At 45.6% G+C, this 19,241-nt stretch overlaps 1 protein-coding gene across 2 annotated transcripts in view; it reads left to right on the top strand.

The window, feature by feature from the left end:
• Positions 1 to 19,241, top strand: part of faxcb (failed axon connections homolog, metaxin like GST domain containing b) — a 151,060-nt gene that overhangs the window by 43,991 nt on the left and 87,828 nt on the right. For both annotated transcript variants that reach the window (XM_070884486.1, XM_070884484.1), the window contains one exon: positions 4,948 to 5,083. In XM_070884486.1, coding sequence (XP_070740587.1) covers positions 4,948 to 5,083 — 136 coding nt within the window. The remainder of the gene's footprint in view (positions 1 to 4,947; positions 5,084 to 19,241) is intronic.

Below are 19,241 nucleotides of genomic sequence, written 5' to 3'. Positions count from 1 at the left end.
CTGAGCCCAGATTATTAGTGTAGTGTATGGAGAAAGAGTCAGACTGAACACTGTGAGCTCAAAGTAAAGTGTGACCTTAGTCTTTTATTGCAGGTCTCCAGAGTGCCTCTCCAACCTGTGAAGCCTCCTTAAATACCTGTGCTCCCAAGGGATTATGGGATCCCTTGGGACTCCAGGGGATGAGCCCTCTAGTGGCTGTACAGAGTAAATACAAGTTTACATATATAACAACACTCCCACCCACCCCCCCAAAGTCAAAAGTGTAACTATTTACAATGTGAGTCGAACTGGGACCCTTCTTGCCCTGGTTGATCGTCTCGGTGTGAAAGCTGGTGTTGTTGAATCATTTGTTGGGCCCTCGCTGGGCTGCCTGGTGTGTTGGGCCCTGCTGGGCTGCTGTGGATGACGGGTTCTGCTTCTTGGTCAACCGTGGTGCTGGTTGCCACAGGTGTGTATGTTGGGGGATCAAAAAAGGTAGGGTCCAAGGTTGGTTGCTCAGGATAGTCCGTGAATCTGATTTTGATTTGGTCCAAGTGCTTCCGGTGAATGAGTCCATTTGAAAGTTTGACCTGAAACACCCTACTCCCCTCTTTGGCCACGACAGTGCCGGGAAGCCACTTGGGACCTTGTCCATAATTCAATACAAATACAGGATCATTGATTTCAATCTCGCGTGACACATTTGCACTATCATGCAGTTCAACAGGTGGGATCCCAGTGAGTGAGTGAGTGGGGTCTCGCGCAGTAGCTAAGCAGGACTCGGGATAGGCGAGTCTGCAGTGAGCCTTCAGTTACTCTCTTCAAGCCCTGCTTGATGGTTTGCACTGCTCTCTCTGCCTGACCATTGGACGCTGGTTTAAACAGGGCAGATGTGACATGTTTGATCCCGTTACGGGTCATGAATTCTTTGAACTCAGCACTGGTAAAACATGGCCCGTTGTCACTCACCAGGACATTGTGTAGGCCGTGTGTGGCAAACATGGCCCGCAGGCTTTCAGTAGTGGCAGCGGACATGCTAGCCGACATTATCTCACATTCAATCCACTTGGAGTACGCGTCTACAACCACAAGGAACATTTTACCCAAGAACGGGCCTGCATAGTCGACGTGTACCCTAGACCACGGTTTGGAGGGCCAAGACCATAAACTTAGCGCGCCTCCTGGGTGCATTGCTTAACTGCGAGCATGTATTACATCTGTGAATGCAGTACTCTAAGTCCGCATCAATAGCGGGCCACCACACGTGGGATCTGGCTATCGCTTTCATCATTATGATGCCTGGGTGGGTACTGTGGAGGTCATTGATGAAGGTGTCTCTGCCCTTCTTGGGGACCACTGCTCGATTGCCCCACAGAAGGCAGTCTGCCTGTATAGACATTTCATCTTTGCGCCGCTGGAATGGCTTTATCTCTTCCTGCATTTCCACTGGGACACTGGACCAGCTCCCGTGAAGCACACAGCTTTTGACTAGAGATAATAAGGGGTCCTGGCTTGTCCAGGTTTTGATCTGCCGGGCAGTGACGGTGATTCATCACTCTCAAATGCTTCCGTAACCATGGCTAGATCTGCGGGCTGTGCCATTTTCACCCCCTTGGTGGGCAATGGCAGCCTACTGAGAGCATCGGCGCAGTTTTCTGTGCCTGGCCTGTGGCGGATGGCATTGTTATATTCGGACAACGTGAGTGCCCATCTCTGGATGCGGGCCGATGCGTTGGTATTTATTCCTTTACTCTTGGAGAACAGGGATATAAGTGGCTTATGCTCAGTTTCCAATTCGAATTTTAGCCCAAACAGGTATTGAGGCATTTTCTTTACCCCATAAACACACACTAACGCTTCTTTCTCAATCATGCTGTAGGCTCTCTCAGCCTTAGTCAACCAGTTGCAGTTTCCCAAAATCATTAGCTTGTTGTAATACATACCCGACGCCATATGACGATGCATCACATGCTAGTACCAAATGCTTACATGGATCATACAACACAAGCAATTTGTTTGAGCATAACAATTTTCTCGCTTTTGCAAAGGCATTTTCTTGACTTTTGCCCCAAACCCATTCATTCCCTTTTTGTAGTAAGACATGCAGTTGCTGAGTGTGCTAAGACCCAGTAAGAAGATACCAAAGTAGTTCAGGAGTCCCAGAAACGACCGCAGCTCTGTCACGTTCTATAAGAACATAAGAACATAAGAATTAGGAACAGGAGTAGGCCATCTAGCCCTTCGAGCCTGCTCCGCCATTCAACAAGATCATGGCTGATCTGGCCGTGGACTCAGCTCCACTTACTCGCCCGCTCCCCGTCACCCTTAATTCCCTTATTGGTTAAAAATCTTTCTATCTGTGACTTGAATACATTCAATGAGCTAGCCTCAACAGCTTCCTTGGGCAGAGAACGCCTCAGTGCGTTGGTGGGCCTGATGCCGTCCGCCGCAATCCTCCTTCCCAGGAACGCACTTCGAGCATTTTAACCTGAGCCCCATGCGGTTGAGTCGACGAAGAACCTCCTCCAGGTTCTGCAGGTGCTCGACTGTGTTCCAACCTGTGACCAAGATGTCGTCCTGGAAGACCACGGTGTGCAGGACCGACGTCAGTAAGCTCTCCATGTTTCTCTGGAATATCGCCGCCGCCAATCGGATTCCAAACGGACATTTGTTATAAACAAAAAGACCTTTGTGCATGTTGATGCAGGTGAGGTCCTTCGATGATTCCTCCAGTTCCTGCACCGTGTAGGCTGAAGTCAGATCCAGCTTCGTGAACGCCTTTCCTCCCGCCAGTGTTGCAAAGAGGTCGTTGGCCTTTGGTAGTGGGTATTGGTCCTGCAGGGAGAAATGATTGATAGTTACTTTGTAATCGCTACAGATCCTGACGGTGCCATCTCCCTTGAGGACTGGGACGACAGGACTGGCCCATTTGTCGAACTCGATCGGGAAATGATGCCCTCTTTTTGCAGCCGGTCCAGCTCGATCTCTACCCTTTCTCTCATCATGTACAGTACTGCTCTCGCCTTGTGATGGATGGGTCGCGTGCCCGGAATTAGGTGGATCTGCACTTTTGTTCCTTGGAATTTCCCGATGCCTGGTTCGAACAGCGAAGGAAATTTGTTTAAGACCTGGGCACATGAAGTGTCGTCAGTGGGTGATAGCGCTCGGACGTCATCCCAGTTCCAGCGTATCTTTCCCAGCCAGCTCCTGCTGAGCAGCATGGGACCATCACCTGGTACCACCCAGAGTGGTAGCTTGTGCACCGCTCCATTGTAGGAGTCCTTTACGGTAGCACTGCCAATTACAGGAATCAGTTCTTTCATGTAAGTTCTTAGTTTCGTGCGAACTGGAGTTAAGACTGGCCTTGAGGCCTTGTTGCACCACAGCCTTTCGAAAGTCTTTTTGCCCATGATAGACTGGCATGCGCCTGTGTCCAGCTCCATTGACACCGGGAGTCCATTTAGTTCAACATTCAGCATTATCGGGGGACAATTCGTGATGAATGTGTGCACCCCATGTACCTCTGCCTCCTCGATCTGAGGCTCTGGCTCGTCGTGATCCTCCGTGGATCTGTCCTCCTCTGTAACGTGGTGGTTTGCAGGTTTAACAGGCTCTGCAGCTCGCCTGCACACTCGTTGGAGGTGTCCCATTGTTCCACAGCCCTTGCAAACGTACTCTTTGAATCGACATGAATGGAAACTATGATCACCTCCGCAGCGCCAACAAGGCCTTGCATTCATCACCCTTGATGGTGGACTCTGAGACATCTGCAGACATGTAGCTGCAGATACGTGTGACCTGCCCTGTACGTTACGATTCGAAAACAACATCACTTTGTTCACAGTACTTGTAGCAGCACTTGTGTGCTGAGAGATTTGCTTCGTATTGTCACTGGTGGCAATGAAGGCCTGGGCTATTGCTGTGGCCTCACTCAAGGTTGGGGTCTCTACAGTCAAAAGTTTGTGAAGTATGGTTTTGTGGCCAATGCCAAGTATGAAAAAGTCTCTGAGCATGTGCTCCAAATGTCCTTCAAATTCGCAATGTCCTGCAAGGCGTCTTAGCTCGGCGACATAATTCGCCACTTCCTGGCCTTCAGAACTTTTGTAGTTGTAGAACCGGTACCTCGCCATCAGAACTCTTTCCTTCGGGTTCAACTGCTCTCGGATCAGTGTGCACAAATCGTCGTATGATTTCTCCGTGGGTTTTGCTGGAGTGAGCAGATTCTTCATGAGGCCATACGTTGGTGCCCCACAGATGGTGAAGTGAATCGCCCTTCATTTGGTAGCGCTCTCTTCCCCATCTAGCTCATTGGCCACAAAGTATTGGTCGAGTCGCTCCACAAAAGTTTCCCAATCATCTCCCTCCATGAATCTCTCCAGGATGCCCACTATTCTCTGCATCTTTGAGTTCGCTATCTGTACCTCGTCGCCAGTTGTAGTGTATGGAGAAAGAGTCAGACTGAACACTGTGAACTCAAAGTAAAGTGTGACCTTAGTCTTTTATTGCAAGTCTCCAGAGTGCCTCTCCAGCCTGTGAAGCCTCCTTAAATACCTGTGCTCCCAAGGGATTATGGGATCCCTTGGGACTCCAGGGGATGATCCCTCTGGTGGCTGTACAGAGTAAATACAAGTTTACATATATAACAATTAGAAAAGTTGGAAGTAAAATATTCAAAATTTACTTTACCTTGGGGTTAAAAATCCGCACTGTTTTTGCTGGGCACAATGTTGACATATCCCAATTTTGAGGATCCCTTCACTGTCCCACCACATGAGTGATAGCTGGGAGGTAGAATCCAGTAACTAGGCCGATTTCCATGCCTTCTGCACCGTTGCTCCTAACTCTCTATTAACCAGATGATTGCTTTCTTCATACACATATTAATATTTCACAATTTATCTGTGGATGTATTAAAATATTAACAACGGTATTCTTTCAGCAAGTAACTTGTGTTTTTTTTTCTTCCAGAAAGGAGCAAAAACTTGATTCAAAAGATGCAATTATTCTGCATCAGTTCTCACGACCTGAGTGTGAGGTACCTAGTCTGTCTCCTTTTTGCTTGAAGATGGAAACGTATCTTCGAATGGCAGACTTGCCATACCAGGTTGCTAAAATCTCTGCTATTGTATATTATTATGGGTCACAATATGTATAATGTTGCCTGCTGAGCTTTTCCAAACCAGCACAGTTAAAAACATTTTATGGTACATTTCAGTAGTCGATCTTTCTCTTATTGGCCTCCTAAACCAATTTAAGGAAGTGGATGGAAGAGTCACTCATTGCCTGTTTGAGTTGACACTTTCAGTATTCCAACATAACCCTTGAACCTAAAATCTCAGAGCCATTTCTGTTGCCTAGCACCCAGCATTAGTCTGTTGTTGGCAGTAACAGCTACAGCTTTTATATAAGCAAAGCATTTGACCATATAAAGTGGCAGCAAAAGTGAGAAACATTCAAGGAGCAATTATTTACAAAAATTGTCAAGCATTCTTCATTTTTTTAAAAAGTCTAATTTTGTAATTGAATTTATTCTGCATTACATTTTAATTTAAAGGAGTTGAAGCTCCCAGGCAAAGTAATATGAATGCATGAATATATATTTATAATATATATGTATTGTGCACTAGGCAGTAAATATGTCCCAAGTATTTTAAGATTCATAGTTTAATACCCCAGTTATACTGCACTATGTAGGACAATATTTTTAGGAGCAGTGTGACAAGCCAAATCCACTCAACATTGATTAAAATACCCTTCATTGTCTGAAAAAATAAGGCAACGTATATATTTGTTACCTGTCAAAAAATATTACCATTGGGACAGCCTCATAGAAACCTGCAATGCTAGATATCCTTCCTTTTTCAGAAGGTCCGTTGACCTTTTCATTGAGAAACCAAGGTGAAGGGTCAAGATCTTTAGTGCATGACAAGGTTGAAAAGAATGAAATGGAAGACTCGGTAATTCAGGGAGTACGTGACTAGGTTTTGAAAAGCGGGAATGGAAGCACAGGAAGGTAAGGCATGCCATGGTTTTGCAGTCCTGGCAAAGAATGAATTAGAGTAGGAGACTGGGTCTTGAATAAACATAGTTAGATTGCAAAGAGTGTAGTATCGAGCCAAAATATCCATATCCAAAATCCTGACTCCACCTTCCTCCATGGCTGCTCTCTCAGGTTGGACCAGAGGATGTACATATAAGAACATAAGAATTAGGAATAGGAGTAGGCCATCTAGCCCCTCAAGCCTATTCCGCCATTCAAAAAGATCATGGCTGATCTGGCCGTGGACTCAGCTCCACTTACCTGCCCGCTCCCCGTAACCCTTAATTCCCTTATTGGTTAAAAATCTATCTATCTGTGATTTGAATACATTCAATGAGCTAGCCTCAACTGCTTCCTTGGGCAGAGAATTCCACAGATTCACAAACCTCTGGGAAAAGAAATTCCTTCTCAACTCGGTTTTAAATTGGCTCCCCCGTATTTTGAGGCTGTGCTCCCTAGTTCTAGTCTCCCCGACCAGTGGAAACAACCTCTCTGCCTCTATCTTGTCTATCCCTTTCATTATTTTAAATTTTTCTATAAGATCATCCCTCATCCTTCTCAACTCCAACGAGTAAAGACCCAATCTACTCAATCTATCATCATAAGGTAACCCCCTCATCTCCGGAATCAGCCTAGTGAATCGTCTCTGTACCCACTCCAAAGCTAGTATATCCTTCCTTAAGTAAGGTGACCAAAACTGCACGCAGTACTCCAGGTGCGGCCTCAGCAATACCTTGTACAGTTGCAGCAGGACCTCTCTGCTTTTGTACTCCATCCCTCTCGCAATGAAGGCCAACATTCCATTTGCCTTCCTGATTACCTGCTGCACCTGCAAACTAACTTTTTGGGATTCATGTACAAGGACCCCCAGGTCCCTCTGCACCGCAGCATGTTGTAATTTCTCCCTATTCAAATAATATTTCCTTTTACTGTTTTTTTTCCCAAGGTGGATGACCTCACATTTTCTGACATTGTATTCCATCTGCCAAACCTTAGCCCATTCGCTTAACCCATCTAAATCTCTTTGCAGCCTCTCTGTGTCCTCTACACAACCCGCTTTCCCACTAATCTTTGTGTCATCTGCAAATTTTGTTACACTACACTCTGTCCCCTCTTCCAGGTCATCTATGTATATTGTAAACAGTTGTGGTCCCAGCACCGATCCCTGTGGCACACCACTAACCACCGATTTCCAACCCGAAAAGGACCTATTTATCCCGACTCCCTGCTTTCTGTTAGCCAGCCAATTCTCGATCCATGCTAATACATTTCCTCTGACTCCGCATACCTTTATCTTCTGCAGTAACCTTTTGTGTGGCACCTTATCGAATGTCTTTTGGAAATCTAAATACACCACATCCATCGGTACACCTCTATCCACCATGCTCGTTATATCCTCAAAGAATTCCAGTAAATTAGTTAAACATGATTTCCCCTTCACGAATCCATGTTGCGTCTGCTTGATTGCACTATTCCTATCTAGATGTCCCGCTATTTTTTCCTTAATGATAGCTTCAAGCATTTTCCCCACTACAGATGTTAAACTAATCGGCCTATCGTTATCTGCCTTTTGTCTGCCCCCTTTTTTAAACAGAGGTGTTACATTAGCTGCTTACCAATCCGCTGGTACCTCTCCAGAGTCCAGAGAATTTTGGTAGATTATAACGAATGCATCTGCTATAACTTCCGCCATCTCTTTTAATACCCTGGGATGCATTTCATCCGGACCAGGGGACTTGTCTACCTTGAGTCCCATTAGCCTGTCCAGCACTACCTCCCTAGTGATAGTGATTGTCTCAAGGTCCTCCCTTCCCACATTCCCGTGACCAGCAATTTTTGGCATGGTTTTTGTGTTTTCCACTGTGAAGACCGAAGCAAAATAATTGTTTAAGGTCTCAGCCATTTCCACATTTCCCATTATTAAATCCCCCTTCTCATCTTCTAAGGGACCAACATTTACTTTAGTCATCTCTTTCGTTTTATATATCTGTAAAAGCTTTTACTATCTGTTTTTATGTTTTGCGCAAGTTTACTTTCGTAATCTATCTTTCCTTTCTTTATTGCTTTCTTAGTCATTCTTTGCTGTCGTTTAAAATGTTCCCAATCTTCTAGTTTCCCACTAACCTTGGCCACCTTATACGCATTGGTTTTTAATTTGATACTCTCCTTTATTTCCTTGGTTATCCACGGCTGGTTATCCCTTCTCTTACCGCCCTTCTTTTTCACTGGAATATATTTTTGTTGAGCACTATGAAAGAGCTCCTTAAAAGTCCTCCACTGTTCCTCAATTGTGCCACCGTTTAGTCTGTGTTCCCAGTCTACTTTAGCTAACTCTGCCCTCATCCCACTGTAGTCCCCTTTGTTTAAGCATAGTACGCTCGTTTGAGACACTACTTCCCCACCCTCAATCTGTATTACAAATTCAACCATACTGTGATCACTCATTCCGAGAGGATCTTTTACTAGGAGATCATTTAATATTCCTGTCTCATTCCTGTCTCATTACACAGGACCAGATCTAAGATAGCTTGCTCCCTTGTAGTTCTGTAACATACTGTTCTAAGAAACAATCCCGTATGCATTCTATGAGTTCCTCCTCCAGGCTACCCTGTGCGATTTGATTTGACCAATCGATATGGAGGTTAAAATCCCCCATGATTACTGCCGTTCCTTTTTCACATGCCTCTATTATTCCCTTGATTATTTTCCGCCCCACCGTGAAATTATTATTTTGGGGCCTATATACTACGCCCACCAGTGACTTTTTCCCCTTACTATCTCTAATCTCCACCCACAATGATTCAACATTTTGTTCATTGGAGCCAATATCATCTCTCACAACTGCCCTGATATCATTCTTTATTAACAGAGCTACCCCATCTCCTTTCCCTTCTTGTCTATCTTTCCGAATTGTCGGATACCCCTGTATGTTGGCCATCCTGCAAACACGTTTCTGTAATGGCCACCAAATCATACCCATTTGTAATGATTTGTGCCGTCAACTCATTTACTTTATTTCAAATGCTGCGTGCGTTTAGGTAGAGTGTTTTAATACTAGTTTTTAAGCCATGATTTTTAGTTTTGACCCCTCCTGCAGCCCCTTTATATTCATACATATTGTCCCTTCCTATCACCTTGTGGTTTACACTTACCCCAGTGCTACTCTGCTCTGTGGCCTCCTGCCTTTTGCATTCTTTCTTGGGGCCCTGTTCATCTGCTTTGGTGTTCTTTGTCCATATCCTATTGATCACCAGAAACATTGTTCCATGTCAGCAACATTGCCTGCCTCTGTCTTTACTTAAGCTTCACTGTTGCTGAAACCTTTATCCATACTTTTGTTACACCCAGACTCAATTTCCCCAACTCTCTCCTCATCAGCCTCCAGAATTCCAATCTGTACAAACTCCCAACTTGTTTAGATCACATATTGCTCACATATTGCCCTAAGCCCTGCTTGCTCTGTAAAGTCTTGTCCCTGCAGTACAGATTCACACGAGGCACATACTGTAGTCAAGGTCACTCAGGACCTGCACTTTTATTACATAGCTCTCGAACGCCTCACTTGCCTGAGACCTGTCCTTATATACCTGTCTGGGACAGGTATCCAGTGTCTTCTGCAAGTGCACCCCTGGTGGTAAGGTAAGCTTGTGGTTACAGGTCATCTCTAGTTACAGTCATGTATATCATGGTAAGATACAGTTAAGTACAGTAGTGTGAGATACATGACATCACCCTCCCCCAAGGTCTTACTATCTTTATAGGTTCAGTCTCTCAGGTGGTCTATGCTCTCGCGTGGAGCATCTGAGTTGTGGTTCAGTTGTTTACATTGGTGTCTGTTTTTCTTTCGGTGTGATTGCTGGTATCTCGCCTGGGCTGTCTGTTTCGTTCAATATGATTGTTGGTGTCTCGCCTGGGCTGTCTGTTGGGATTGCCCATTCCTCAGGTTGTTCCCTCTGTCTGTCCACCAGGTGTGGTTGAGTTCCACATTGTAGTCTGCTTCTGGTTCAGCAGTGTTGTTGGTAAACCTGCTTTTGACTTGGTCTACATGCCTCCAGAATGTTTGGCCATTGTCCATTTGTATCACCAGTAGCCTGTTTCCTTCCTTGTCTGTTACTGTCCCTGCAAGCCATTTGGGACCCCTGCCATAGTTTAGAACAAACACTTTGTCCCCTATCTCATTCCACCTCCCCCTCGAATTTTGGTCATGGTACTCAGTTAGCTTACGGCGCTTTGCCTCAACGACTTCATGCATGTCTGGGTGGATTAATGAGAGCCTTGTCTTTAAGGTCCGTTTCATCAATAGTTGCACGGGGGGAACTCCAGTCAATGAATGCAGACGAGATATGTATGCCAGCAGCAGTCGCGACAGGCGGCCCTGCAGCTTGGGACCTTGGATTTTGAGCATGCCTTGTTCAATGATCTGCACTGCTCGCTCCGCCTGGCCATTGGAGGCCGGCTTGAACGGTGCCATCCTAACGTGATTTATGCTGTGGTCACTCATAAAATCTTGAAATTCTGCGCTGGTGAAGCACGGACCATTATCACTGACCAATATGTCAGGAATGCCGTGTGTTGCGAACATAGTTCCAAGGCTCTCCACAGTGGTGGAGGTGGTGCTCGAGTTTAAAATGGTGCATTCGATCCACTTTGAAAATGCATCTACAACTACGAGGAACATTTTGCCCATGAATGGGCCCGCGTAATCTACGTGCACCCACGACCACGGTTTGGTGGGCCAGGGCCAGGGGCTCAGGGGGGCCTCCCTGGGGGCATTACTGAGTTAGGCACAAATGGTGCACCGTCGGACGCAGAGCTCCAAGTCCGCGTCAATTCCAGGCCACCTGATGTGGGATCTGGCTATGGCTTTCATGAGAACGATCCCCGGGAGCTCGCGGTGGAGCTCCCGGACAAATGCCTCTTTGCCTCGCAGAGGTATAACTACTCGGCTGCCCCACATCAGGCAGTCTGCTTGTAGTGACAGTTCATGCATGCGCCTATGGAAAGGTTTGATCTTCTCGGGGCAGGCATCACGAGCCTCTGCCCAGTCACCATCTTTTTACTAGGGATAACGTGGGGTCGCTGGTCGTCCAGGCTCTGATTTGGCGAGCCCATGGGCGAACCTATGGACTCAAAGGCATTGATTGCCATGACTATCTCACAGTCCTATTCGTCAGACCCTTCCGTGGTTGCCAGGGGTAGCCTGCTAAGCGTGTCGGCACAGTTGTCTGTGCCTGGTCTGTGCCTTATGGTGTAATCGTAAGACGCCAGCATGAGTGCCCACCGTTGAATGCGTGCCGAGGCGTTGGCGTTTATTGCCTTGCTGTCAGATAGTAGGGACGTGAGAGGCTTGTGGGTGGTTTCTAACGCGAACTTGGCCTCGAAAAGGCATTGGTGCATCTTTTTGATACCATACACACACGCGAGCGCCTCCTTCTCCACCATTCCGTATCTGCGCTCCGCCCGCGAAGGCATAAGCTATGGGTTGTAAGTTACCCGCACTATTGACATGTTGTAAAACGCACCCGACCCCGTATGCTGACACATCACATGTAAGAACTAGCTTTTTACCTGGATCAAAGAAAGCCAAAACACTGTTGGAACACAGAAAGTTGCATGCCTTGTTGAAGGCGCGTTCCTGGGCGTCCCCCCAAAACCAATCGCACCCCTTTCTGAGTAGCACGTGGAGAGGCTCCAGCAGCATGCTTAAGTTCTGCATAAAGTTCCCAAAGTAATTGAGCAGCCCAGAAAGGTGCGCAGTTCTGAGACATTCCGGGGCCTGGGTGCCAGGCAAATTGTTTCTGTTTTGGACCCTGTTGGGCGGATTCTATCACGGCAATCCTTCTGCCCAAAAATTCAACCTTGGGCGCGAGAAACAGGCACTTGGATTTCTTAACTCTTAGGCCTACCCGATCCAACCGCTTTAGTACTTCCTCCAAATTGCGGAGATGGGAGTCAGTGTCCCTGCCTGTGATAAGTATGTCGTCTTGAAATACAACCATCCCTGGGATGGACTTGAGCAGACTCTCCATGTTGCGCTGGAATATAGCAGCTGCCAACCTGATGCCGAATGGTCATCGATTGTACATGACAAGACCTTGAGGTGTGTTGATGGTGGTGAGTGGCTTAGACTCGTTGGTCAGTTCTTGCATCATATACGCAGATGTGAGATCTAGTTTTGAGAAAAGTTTTCCTCCAGCCAATGTGGCAAATAATCCTCCGCTCTGGGCAGCGGGTATTGGTCCTGTAGGGAGACTCTGTTTATGATAGATTTGTAGTCCCCACAGATTCGTACGGATCTATCAGGCTTCATGACTGGGCCGATGGGATTTGCCCAGTCGCTAAATTCCATGGATGAGATAATGCCTTCCTGCAGAAGCCTGTCCAGTTCATGCTCAATCTTTTCCCTCATCACATAGGGCACAGCTCTAGCTGTGTGATGTAGATTTTGACTTTGGCCCCTTTGAAGGTGCCCACACCTGGCTGAAAGAGATGTTCAAAACGACTTAGAACTGTTGAGCAGGAGGTCCATTCCTCTGACGACATGGCGTGAAAATCATCCCATTTCCAGTTTAGTTTTGCCAGCCAGCTTCTCCCCAGCAGTGCTGAGAGATCTCCGGGGACAATCCACAGGGGAAGTCGGTTCACTGTCCTTTTGTGTGTGACTGTGAGCATGGCGCTGCCAAGGACTGGGAAGATTTCTTTGGTATAGGACCTTAGTTTGGTGTCGACCCTTGTGAGTTTTGGTCTGTCTCTTTTGTGCGGCCACAGCTGTTCAAATTGTTGAGCGCCCATGAGAGATTGACTCACTCCCTTATCCAGCTCCATGTTGACAGGTATCCCGTTGAGTAGGACCCTCATCATTATTGGAGGCGTCTTGTTGTAAGAGCAGTGGTCATTGATCGTGTTGACCCGCTGTACCTCGGTGTCCCGGGTACTGTCCTCATCGTCTTCTGGTCCGCTTTCCGACCCTTCCGATTCGTTTACCAGCCGAGCTGCCGTTTTTCTGCACATGCGGGCCAGATGCCCTGTATAGTCGCAGTTTCTGCAAACAGCATGCTGAAATCGACACCCCCTTGATGAGTGCATTCCCCCACATCTCCAGCACAGACCGCTTCCATTGTTTCCAAAGGATGAGCTGTGTCTGGCTGATCTCTCTTGAGCTTCTCTCAGTCTGTAGTTGATTGCTCGCATTGTGCGTTGATGAGGTGTGAACGGCCGTTCATGTGGCCCTTGATGGCTTCTGGCGCCACTGCCTGCTGTTGAGGGCCTGCTCTCCTGCCTTTGTCTGTGTGTGGGGGTGGTGGCTTGTTTCACGCTGTGAACTCCTTGTTCTGAAGTTCGTTAGTTGTCATATCTGCAATGTAGATCAAACTCGTTTCTTCTTCTCCTGCCAAGAATGTCTGTGCAACCAGTGCTGCTTCCTCTAGGTCAAGTTCTTAGTCCCTATGAGCTTTCGGAATATGCCTGCATGGCCTATTCCTTCAATAAAAAAGTCTCTCAGTACTTCTCTCCTTAGTTCATCGGAGAACTCACATAAGCTAGCCAACCTCCGAAGTTCCGCCACAAAGTCGGGTATGCTCTGGCCCACACAGTGTCTGTAGTTGTAGAACCTGTGTCTGGCCATGTGTAGGCTGCTCGCTGGCTTCAGGTGGTCTCTTACCAGTGTGCTCAACTGTTCAAACGACTTGCTTGCTGGTTTCTCGGGTGCCAGCAGGTCCTTCATCAAGGCGTATGTTTTCGAGCCACAGCTGGTCAAGGGATGGGCTCTTCTCTTGTCTGCCTTATCGTTGCCTAACCAGTCTTTGGTTACGAAGCTTTGCTGGAGCCTTTCTATAAAGTCCTCCCAACTATCTCCAGCATTGTATTTTTCATCTGATCCATTGGTCGCCATTCTGTGGATTCTGTAATCCCGTAACTCGTCACCACTGTAAAGTCCTGTCCCTGCAGTACAGATTCACACGAGGCACATACTGAAGTCAAGGTCACTCAGGACCTGCACCTTTATTACACAGCTCTCGAATGCCACACTTGCCCGAGACCTGTCCTTATATACCTGTCTGGGACAGTTATCCAGTGTCTCCTGCAAGTGCACCCCTGGTGGTAAGGTAAGCTTGTGGTTACAGGTCATCTCTAGTTACAGTCATGTATAGCATGGTAAGATACAGTAATGTACAGTAGTGTGAGATACATGACATCCCCACCATTCCTGTCTTTCTAACCTCCCAGTTGACCTGAAATGCATAGAATTCAAAATCCTAATCTTTGATCACAAATCACTTTTGTTCTTGCCCCATTTTGATTCCTCAGAAATGGCTTATGTGCATCCCCTGCTCCATCATTTGTGGTGTGATATCTTCAAAGAGCACAGCACACATAGCTTCCTAACATAGAGGCTGCTCTCTCGGAACTCTCCGGAAAGCTGCCTGTTGTTTAATGATTAACTATGCAGCTGCAGTACACAATTAGTCCACATCCACAGTGTGGAGCTACAAACATTACAAGCTTACAGACATTACACTTCTCCCTCCTTAATGAAAAAGCCATCATAACAAACATCATAAATAACTTTCATTTTTGTACATATTTACAAATTTAACTTTACCACTTGTTTTCTGTTTCGAAGAGGATACCTTCGCTCTTGAACAGAACCTTCCAAACATGGTGTTGATTTCACACTCATTTGAGGCTCATCCTGAGGAACATTTTCCTCCATGGAATTTCCTTGATTTTCATTTGAACTCACTCTAACTTCAGGCTCTTTGTCTGTTACCTGGTTTGGCCATCCATTTGCAATATACTCATACACCTTTGACATCACTGGTTCACGTTTAGTTGTTCTACCAATCTCTTCAGCTGTGACTGGCAGTTCATCAATGTATGAAAAATAAAACACTTCTTCCCTATCGGGTGTAACATGTGATGGGGAAGGCAATCTAGACTTTGCATCAGCATTACTGTGATCAGCTGATCGTCTGTATTCAATATCACATGTATATGCTGACAAAATCAAAGCCAATCTCTGCATTCGAGCTGCAGCTAGTGTTGGAACTGGGGACTTTGGATGGAGGATTGCTGTTAGGGGCTTATGGTCTGTAATGATGGTAAATTTACGACCATACGAGTTATTTGTGAAACTTCTTGACCCCAAAAATTAATGCCAAAGCTTTCCTTTCAATTTGTGCATAATTTCTCTCACTGGCACTGAGAGTGTGTGAAGCAAAAGCAATTGGTCTCTCCTCCCCACTACTTAATACATGAGAGATTACTGCCCCAACTCCATACGGAGAGGCATCACATGCTAGCTTAATCTCCTTAGATATGTCATAGTGAACTAACATGGTGCTCTCTACCAATTTGTTTTTACACTCTTTGAATGCTGTTTCACATTCTTTTGACCACTTCCACTGGACCTGCTTTTTCAAACGTTCATTCAATGGATGTAATACTGTAGCCAAATTTGGTAGGAACTTCCCATAATAGTTTAAAAGACCCAAGAATGAACGAAGTTCAATGACATTCCTGGGAGTGGGTGCATTTCTAATTGCATCCAATTTTTCCATGGTTGGATGTAACCCATCTTTGTCTACTCTGTACCCGAAGTACTCCACTGAGTTTTTAAATAACTCACACTTACGAGCAGACACTCATACTCTGTGCTTCTCTAGCCGTTTGAGGACTTCATTCAATATGTTATTATGAATTTGCCTATTTGGTGCTGAAATTATTATGTCATCCAAATAACATACTACCCCTTCAATAGCTTGCAAAATCTGGTTCATCATTTGGAATATGGCAAGGGCGGAAGACACTCCAAACGGTAGCTTATTAAACTGATATAGGCCTAGATGAGTATTTATAGTCAAACATGACTTGGACTCCTCATATAGTTCAAGCTGTAAGTAGGCATTCGTAAGATCCAGTTTTGAGAAGATCTGACCACCTGTCAGTGTTGTGAACAAATCTTCTATATTCGGCAATGTATTGGGGATATTACCCTCTAGAACCTGGTTTACGGTTACTTTATAATCACCACACAATCTTACTTTACCATCAGACTTAGGTACAACAACAATGGGTGTAGCCCAATTACATCGATCTATCTTACAAATAATGTTCTCAGTCTCTAGTCTTTTGAGTTCTTGCTCAACTTTCTCCTTGAGTGCATAAGGTACAGAACGTGGCTTGTCGTAAACCGATCTAGCATCCTTCTGTACCCTGACACTCGCCTTGAAGCCTTGGATCAGACTGCTCGATTCACAGAACACCTTCGGATACTGTTTGATGACCTCATCCATTGATGAAAATCTCGCTTCCACACAGAAAATCTTACTCCAATCCAGCTTCAGTGAGCTCAACCAATTTCTTCCTAGTAAAGCAGTCTTGTCTCCTTTCACTACTATTAGAGGCAAGTTCTGAAATTGATCTTTATATTTCACCGGTACGGTGATACAGCCTCCTAAAGGAATTTTCTCTCCCGAGTAGCCTTGCAGCTCTATCTTGGATATTTCCAGTTGGAAATCACGCAATTTGTCGCGGTAAAGTGACTCCGATACTACACTCATGGAGGCACCCGTGTCAATTTCCATTGGTATATTGAATCCTGCAACATCTATGTGGATTTTGATGCTTTCCGAATCGCTGTTCGTTAACCTCGTGCTCCTGATGACGTGTAACTCTAACATCTCCTCGTCTTATTGTTGTTCTTCCATGCTATGAAGCCTCTTTGGATTTTGACTCATAGCTTTGAACGCTGGACTCATAGCTTTAAAAACTGGTTTACCCTTCAGTCGACATTCCTTCGCAAGATGCCCAGTCTTTCTGCAGAAGAAACACTCTGCCTTCATGTGTGAACAACTTTGAGCAATGTGTTGTCCCAGGTACCTATAGCACGACTTTGACGCTCTGGTAGAATTTCTAGTTTCTGAGACTTTCGGCCCTGGCCGTCTTTTACTTTGAACCTGCAGGTGATTTACCTCGGTTGACTGACGACCGTAATCATTATTTAATTCTCGGGAATATTGTTCAGCCATGCCCATCGACCTCGCTGTCTGACAAACAATCTCAAAAGTTAAGTCGTCTGTCGTCAATAACTTCCTTCTGATCGCATCATTTTTCACCCCACAAACAAAACAATCCTGTAATGCTCGGATTTGAAAGTTTCCAAAATTACAGTGCATCGATAGCTTTTTTAATGCTATGATGTAATCAGCGATACTTTCATCCGCCTTTTGATTCCGAATCCCGAAATGATAGCTTTCAGCAATTTCTAATGGTTTGGGGTTATAGTGCTGCTCCAGCTTCATTAAAATCTCTTTAAGCGTTATGTCCTTTTGCTCGTCAGGCACAAGCAGATTTACAAGGGTTTCGTATAATGCCAGACCTGCCACTGATAAGAAGATCGCTTTCTTACGTTCCAATACAGCCTGGTTCTGGACTGCATTGTCTGGAACTTCGATTATGTTATTTGCAGTGAAATACATTTCTAGCTGATCTACATACGCTTTAAAACATTCTCGGTCGTCTCTATATTCACCCAAATATCCGATTACACCTGCCATTTTTAATCTCTAGCTGTTCACACCGTGTGCTGTTTTTTTACCTTGAAATTTGTAGCTTTTTTTTCAAAGACAGAAACTTTCAAAGTCTTCTGTCGGCTGGCTGAATCCTTCACCAACAAAATTTAAGTTTTAAACATTCAAAAAATCTCCCATCTCGCCGCCAACTGTGATATCTTCACAGAGTACAGCACACACAGCTTCCTAACATGCAGGCTGCTCTCTCGGAACTCTCCGGAAAGCTGCCTGTTGTTTAATGATTAACTATGCAGCTACAGTACACAATACGTCCACATCCACAGTGTGGAGCTACAAGCATTACAAGCTTACAGACATTACATGTGGCAAAGCTTTCAGTTATCGTGGTGCTGATGCTGAGAGCCTCCTCCTTAAATTCTGTCTCACTATATTTCTCTCCATCCTTTAAAAATCTCCTCAAAACCATTTTCTTTAACTAGGCTTGGTCATTTCTCCTACTATTGTACATCTGCTTTCCCTTTATAAAGAGGCCAGGAATGTTTACAACATTAAAGGTTATCTTTAAGCGCAAGTTGTTATTTTCTCCCACCACATTCGGCCCTTTCCAATGCTGGCAACACACCTGAGGTCTCTGGTGATGTGAGTTGGTCTTTGCCTCCCTCTCCCTGAGAACATTCCTCATACTTGCTCAGCAACGCTTCTTCATGGGCTAGTTGAAACTGGTAATTCATCATATGGGGCCTAGATTCTTCAGTTGCTGCCCCAGGATGATCAGGGTGGAACATCTGCCACCACCACGGCCATACCATGACCACAACCCATTTTCCTGAACCAGGATTCATTATGCTCACAGCTGGATCCCACGAGCAAACGGGAGCCTGCTGCTGCAAAGGTGGCAAATTCTGCTGGTGTTGTCGCACTAGAGGAGGCAGGTGGCTACTTAAAGGAGCAGAAGAGCCCCAAAGATTACAGCAAATTATATACTGTGGGCCTAAGCCAAGACCAAGGCCTTCAACAGGTGAGAGATCGGAGTTCAATAAAGGGAGAGAAGATTACAGGAGTGTCAGCTGTGGCTCAGTGGGTAGCACACTTGCCTCTGTAGTCCGAAGGTTGTGGGTTCAAGTCCCATTCCAGGGACTTGAGCATAAAAATCTAGGCTGATACTCCAGTGCAGTGCTGAGGGAGTGCTGCACTGTTGGTGGTGCTGTCTTTCGGATGAGATGTTAAACCGAGGCCCTCAGGTGGACATGAGGATCGGGTTCATTGTGCTCTGTACTCATGTCTGCTTTTTTTTCTCTAGGTAGTGAATGAAAGAAAATGTAGCTTATAATTCTCTCCTGAGAATCTTATGTAGGTCCTGCTGGTCCCTGTTAATTTATTTAAAGTGGTTCACTCATAAAAAGCAACCTTTCTGGCCATCATACAAATTAATCCTTTTCCCCCCTTCCCTAACCCCCCATCTATCAAATGTTAAATTTAGGTCAAGGAAGGTGGTGCAGAAATGATTCCCTTTGTCCATCTTCCACTGTTTCTCTGCCAGTTCTTGTACTTGCCACAATCTTTCTACAATACGAAAGTCATTTCTCCACTTCACACTCCTGGATGGCCAGTACTGAATATTGGAAATTCAGGCCCTCAGATTTCTGATACATGGTACTGACAGGCGAGGCTTCCCTCTGGCTGTGCAA

Source organism: Pristiophorus japonicus, chromosome 7, assembly GCF_044704955.1.
Source record: "Pristiophorus japonicus isolate sPriJap1 chromosome 7, sPriJap1.hap1, whole genome shotgun sequence".
In the NCBI taxonomy this organism is placed as follows: Eukaryota; Metazoa; Chordata; class Chondrichthyes; family Pristiophoridae; genus Pristiophorus; species Pristiophorus japonicus.
The sequence above is the reverse complement of the archived record's forward strand: the minus strand, read 5'-3'. Positions and strand labels throughout refer to the sequence as shown.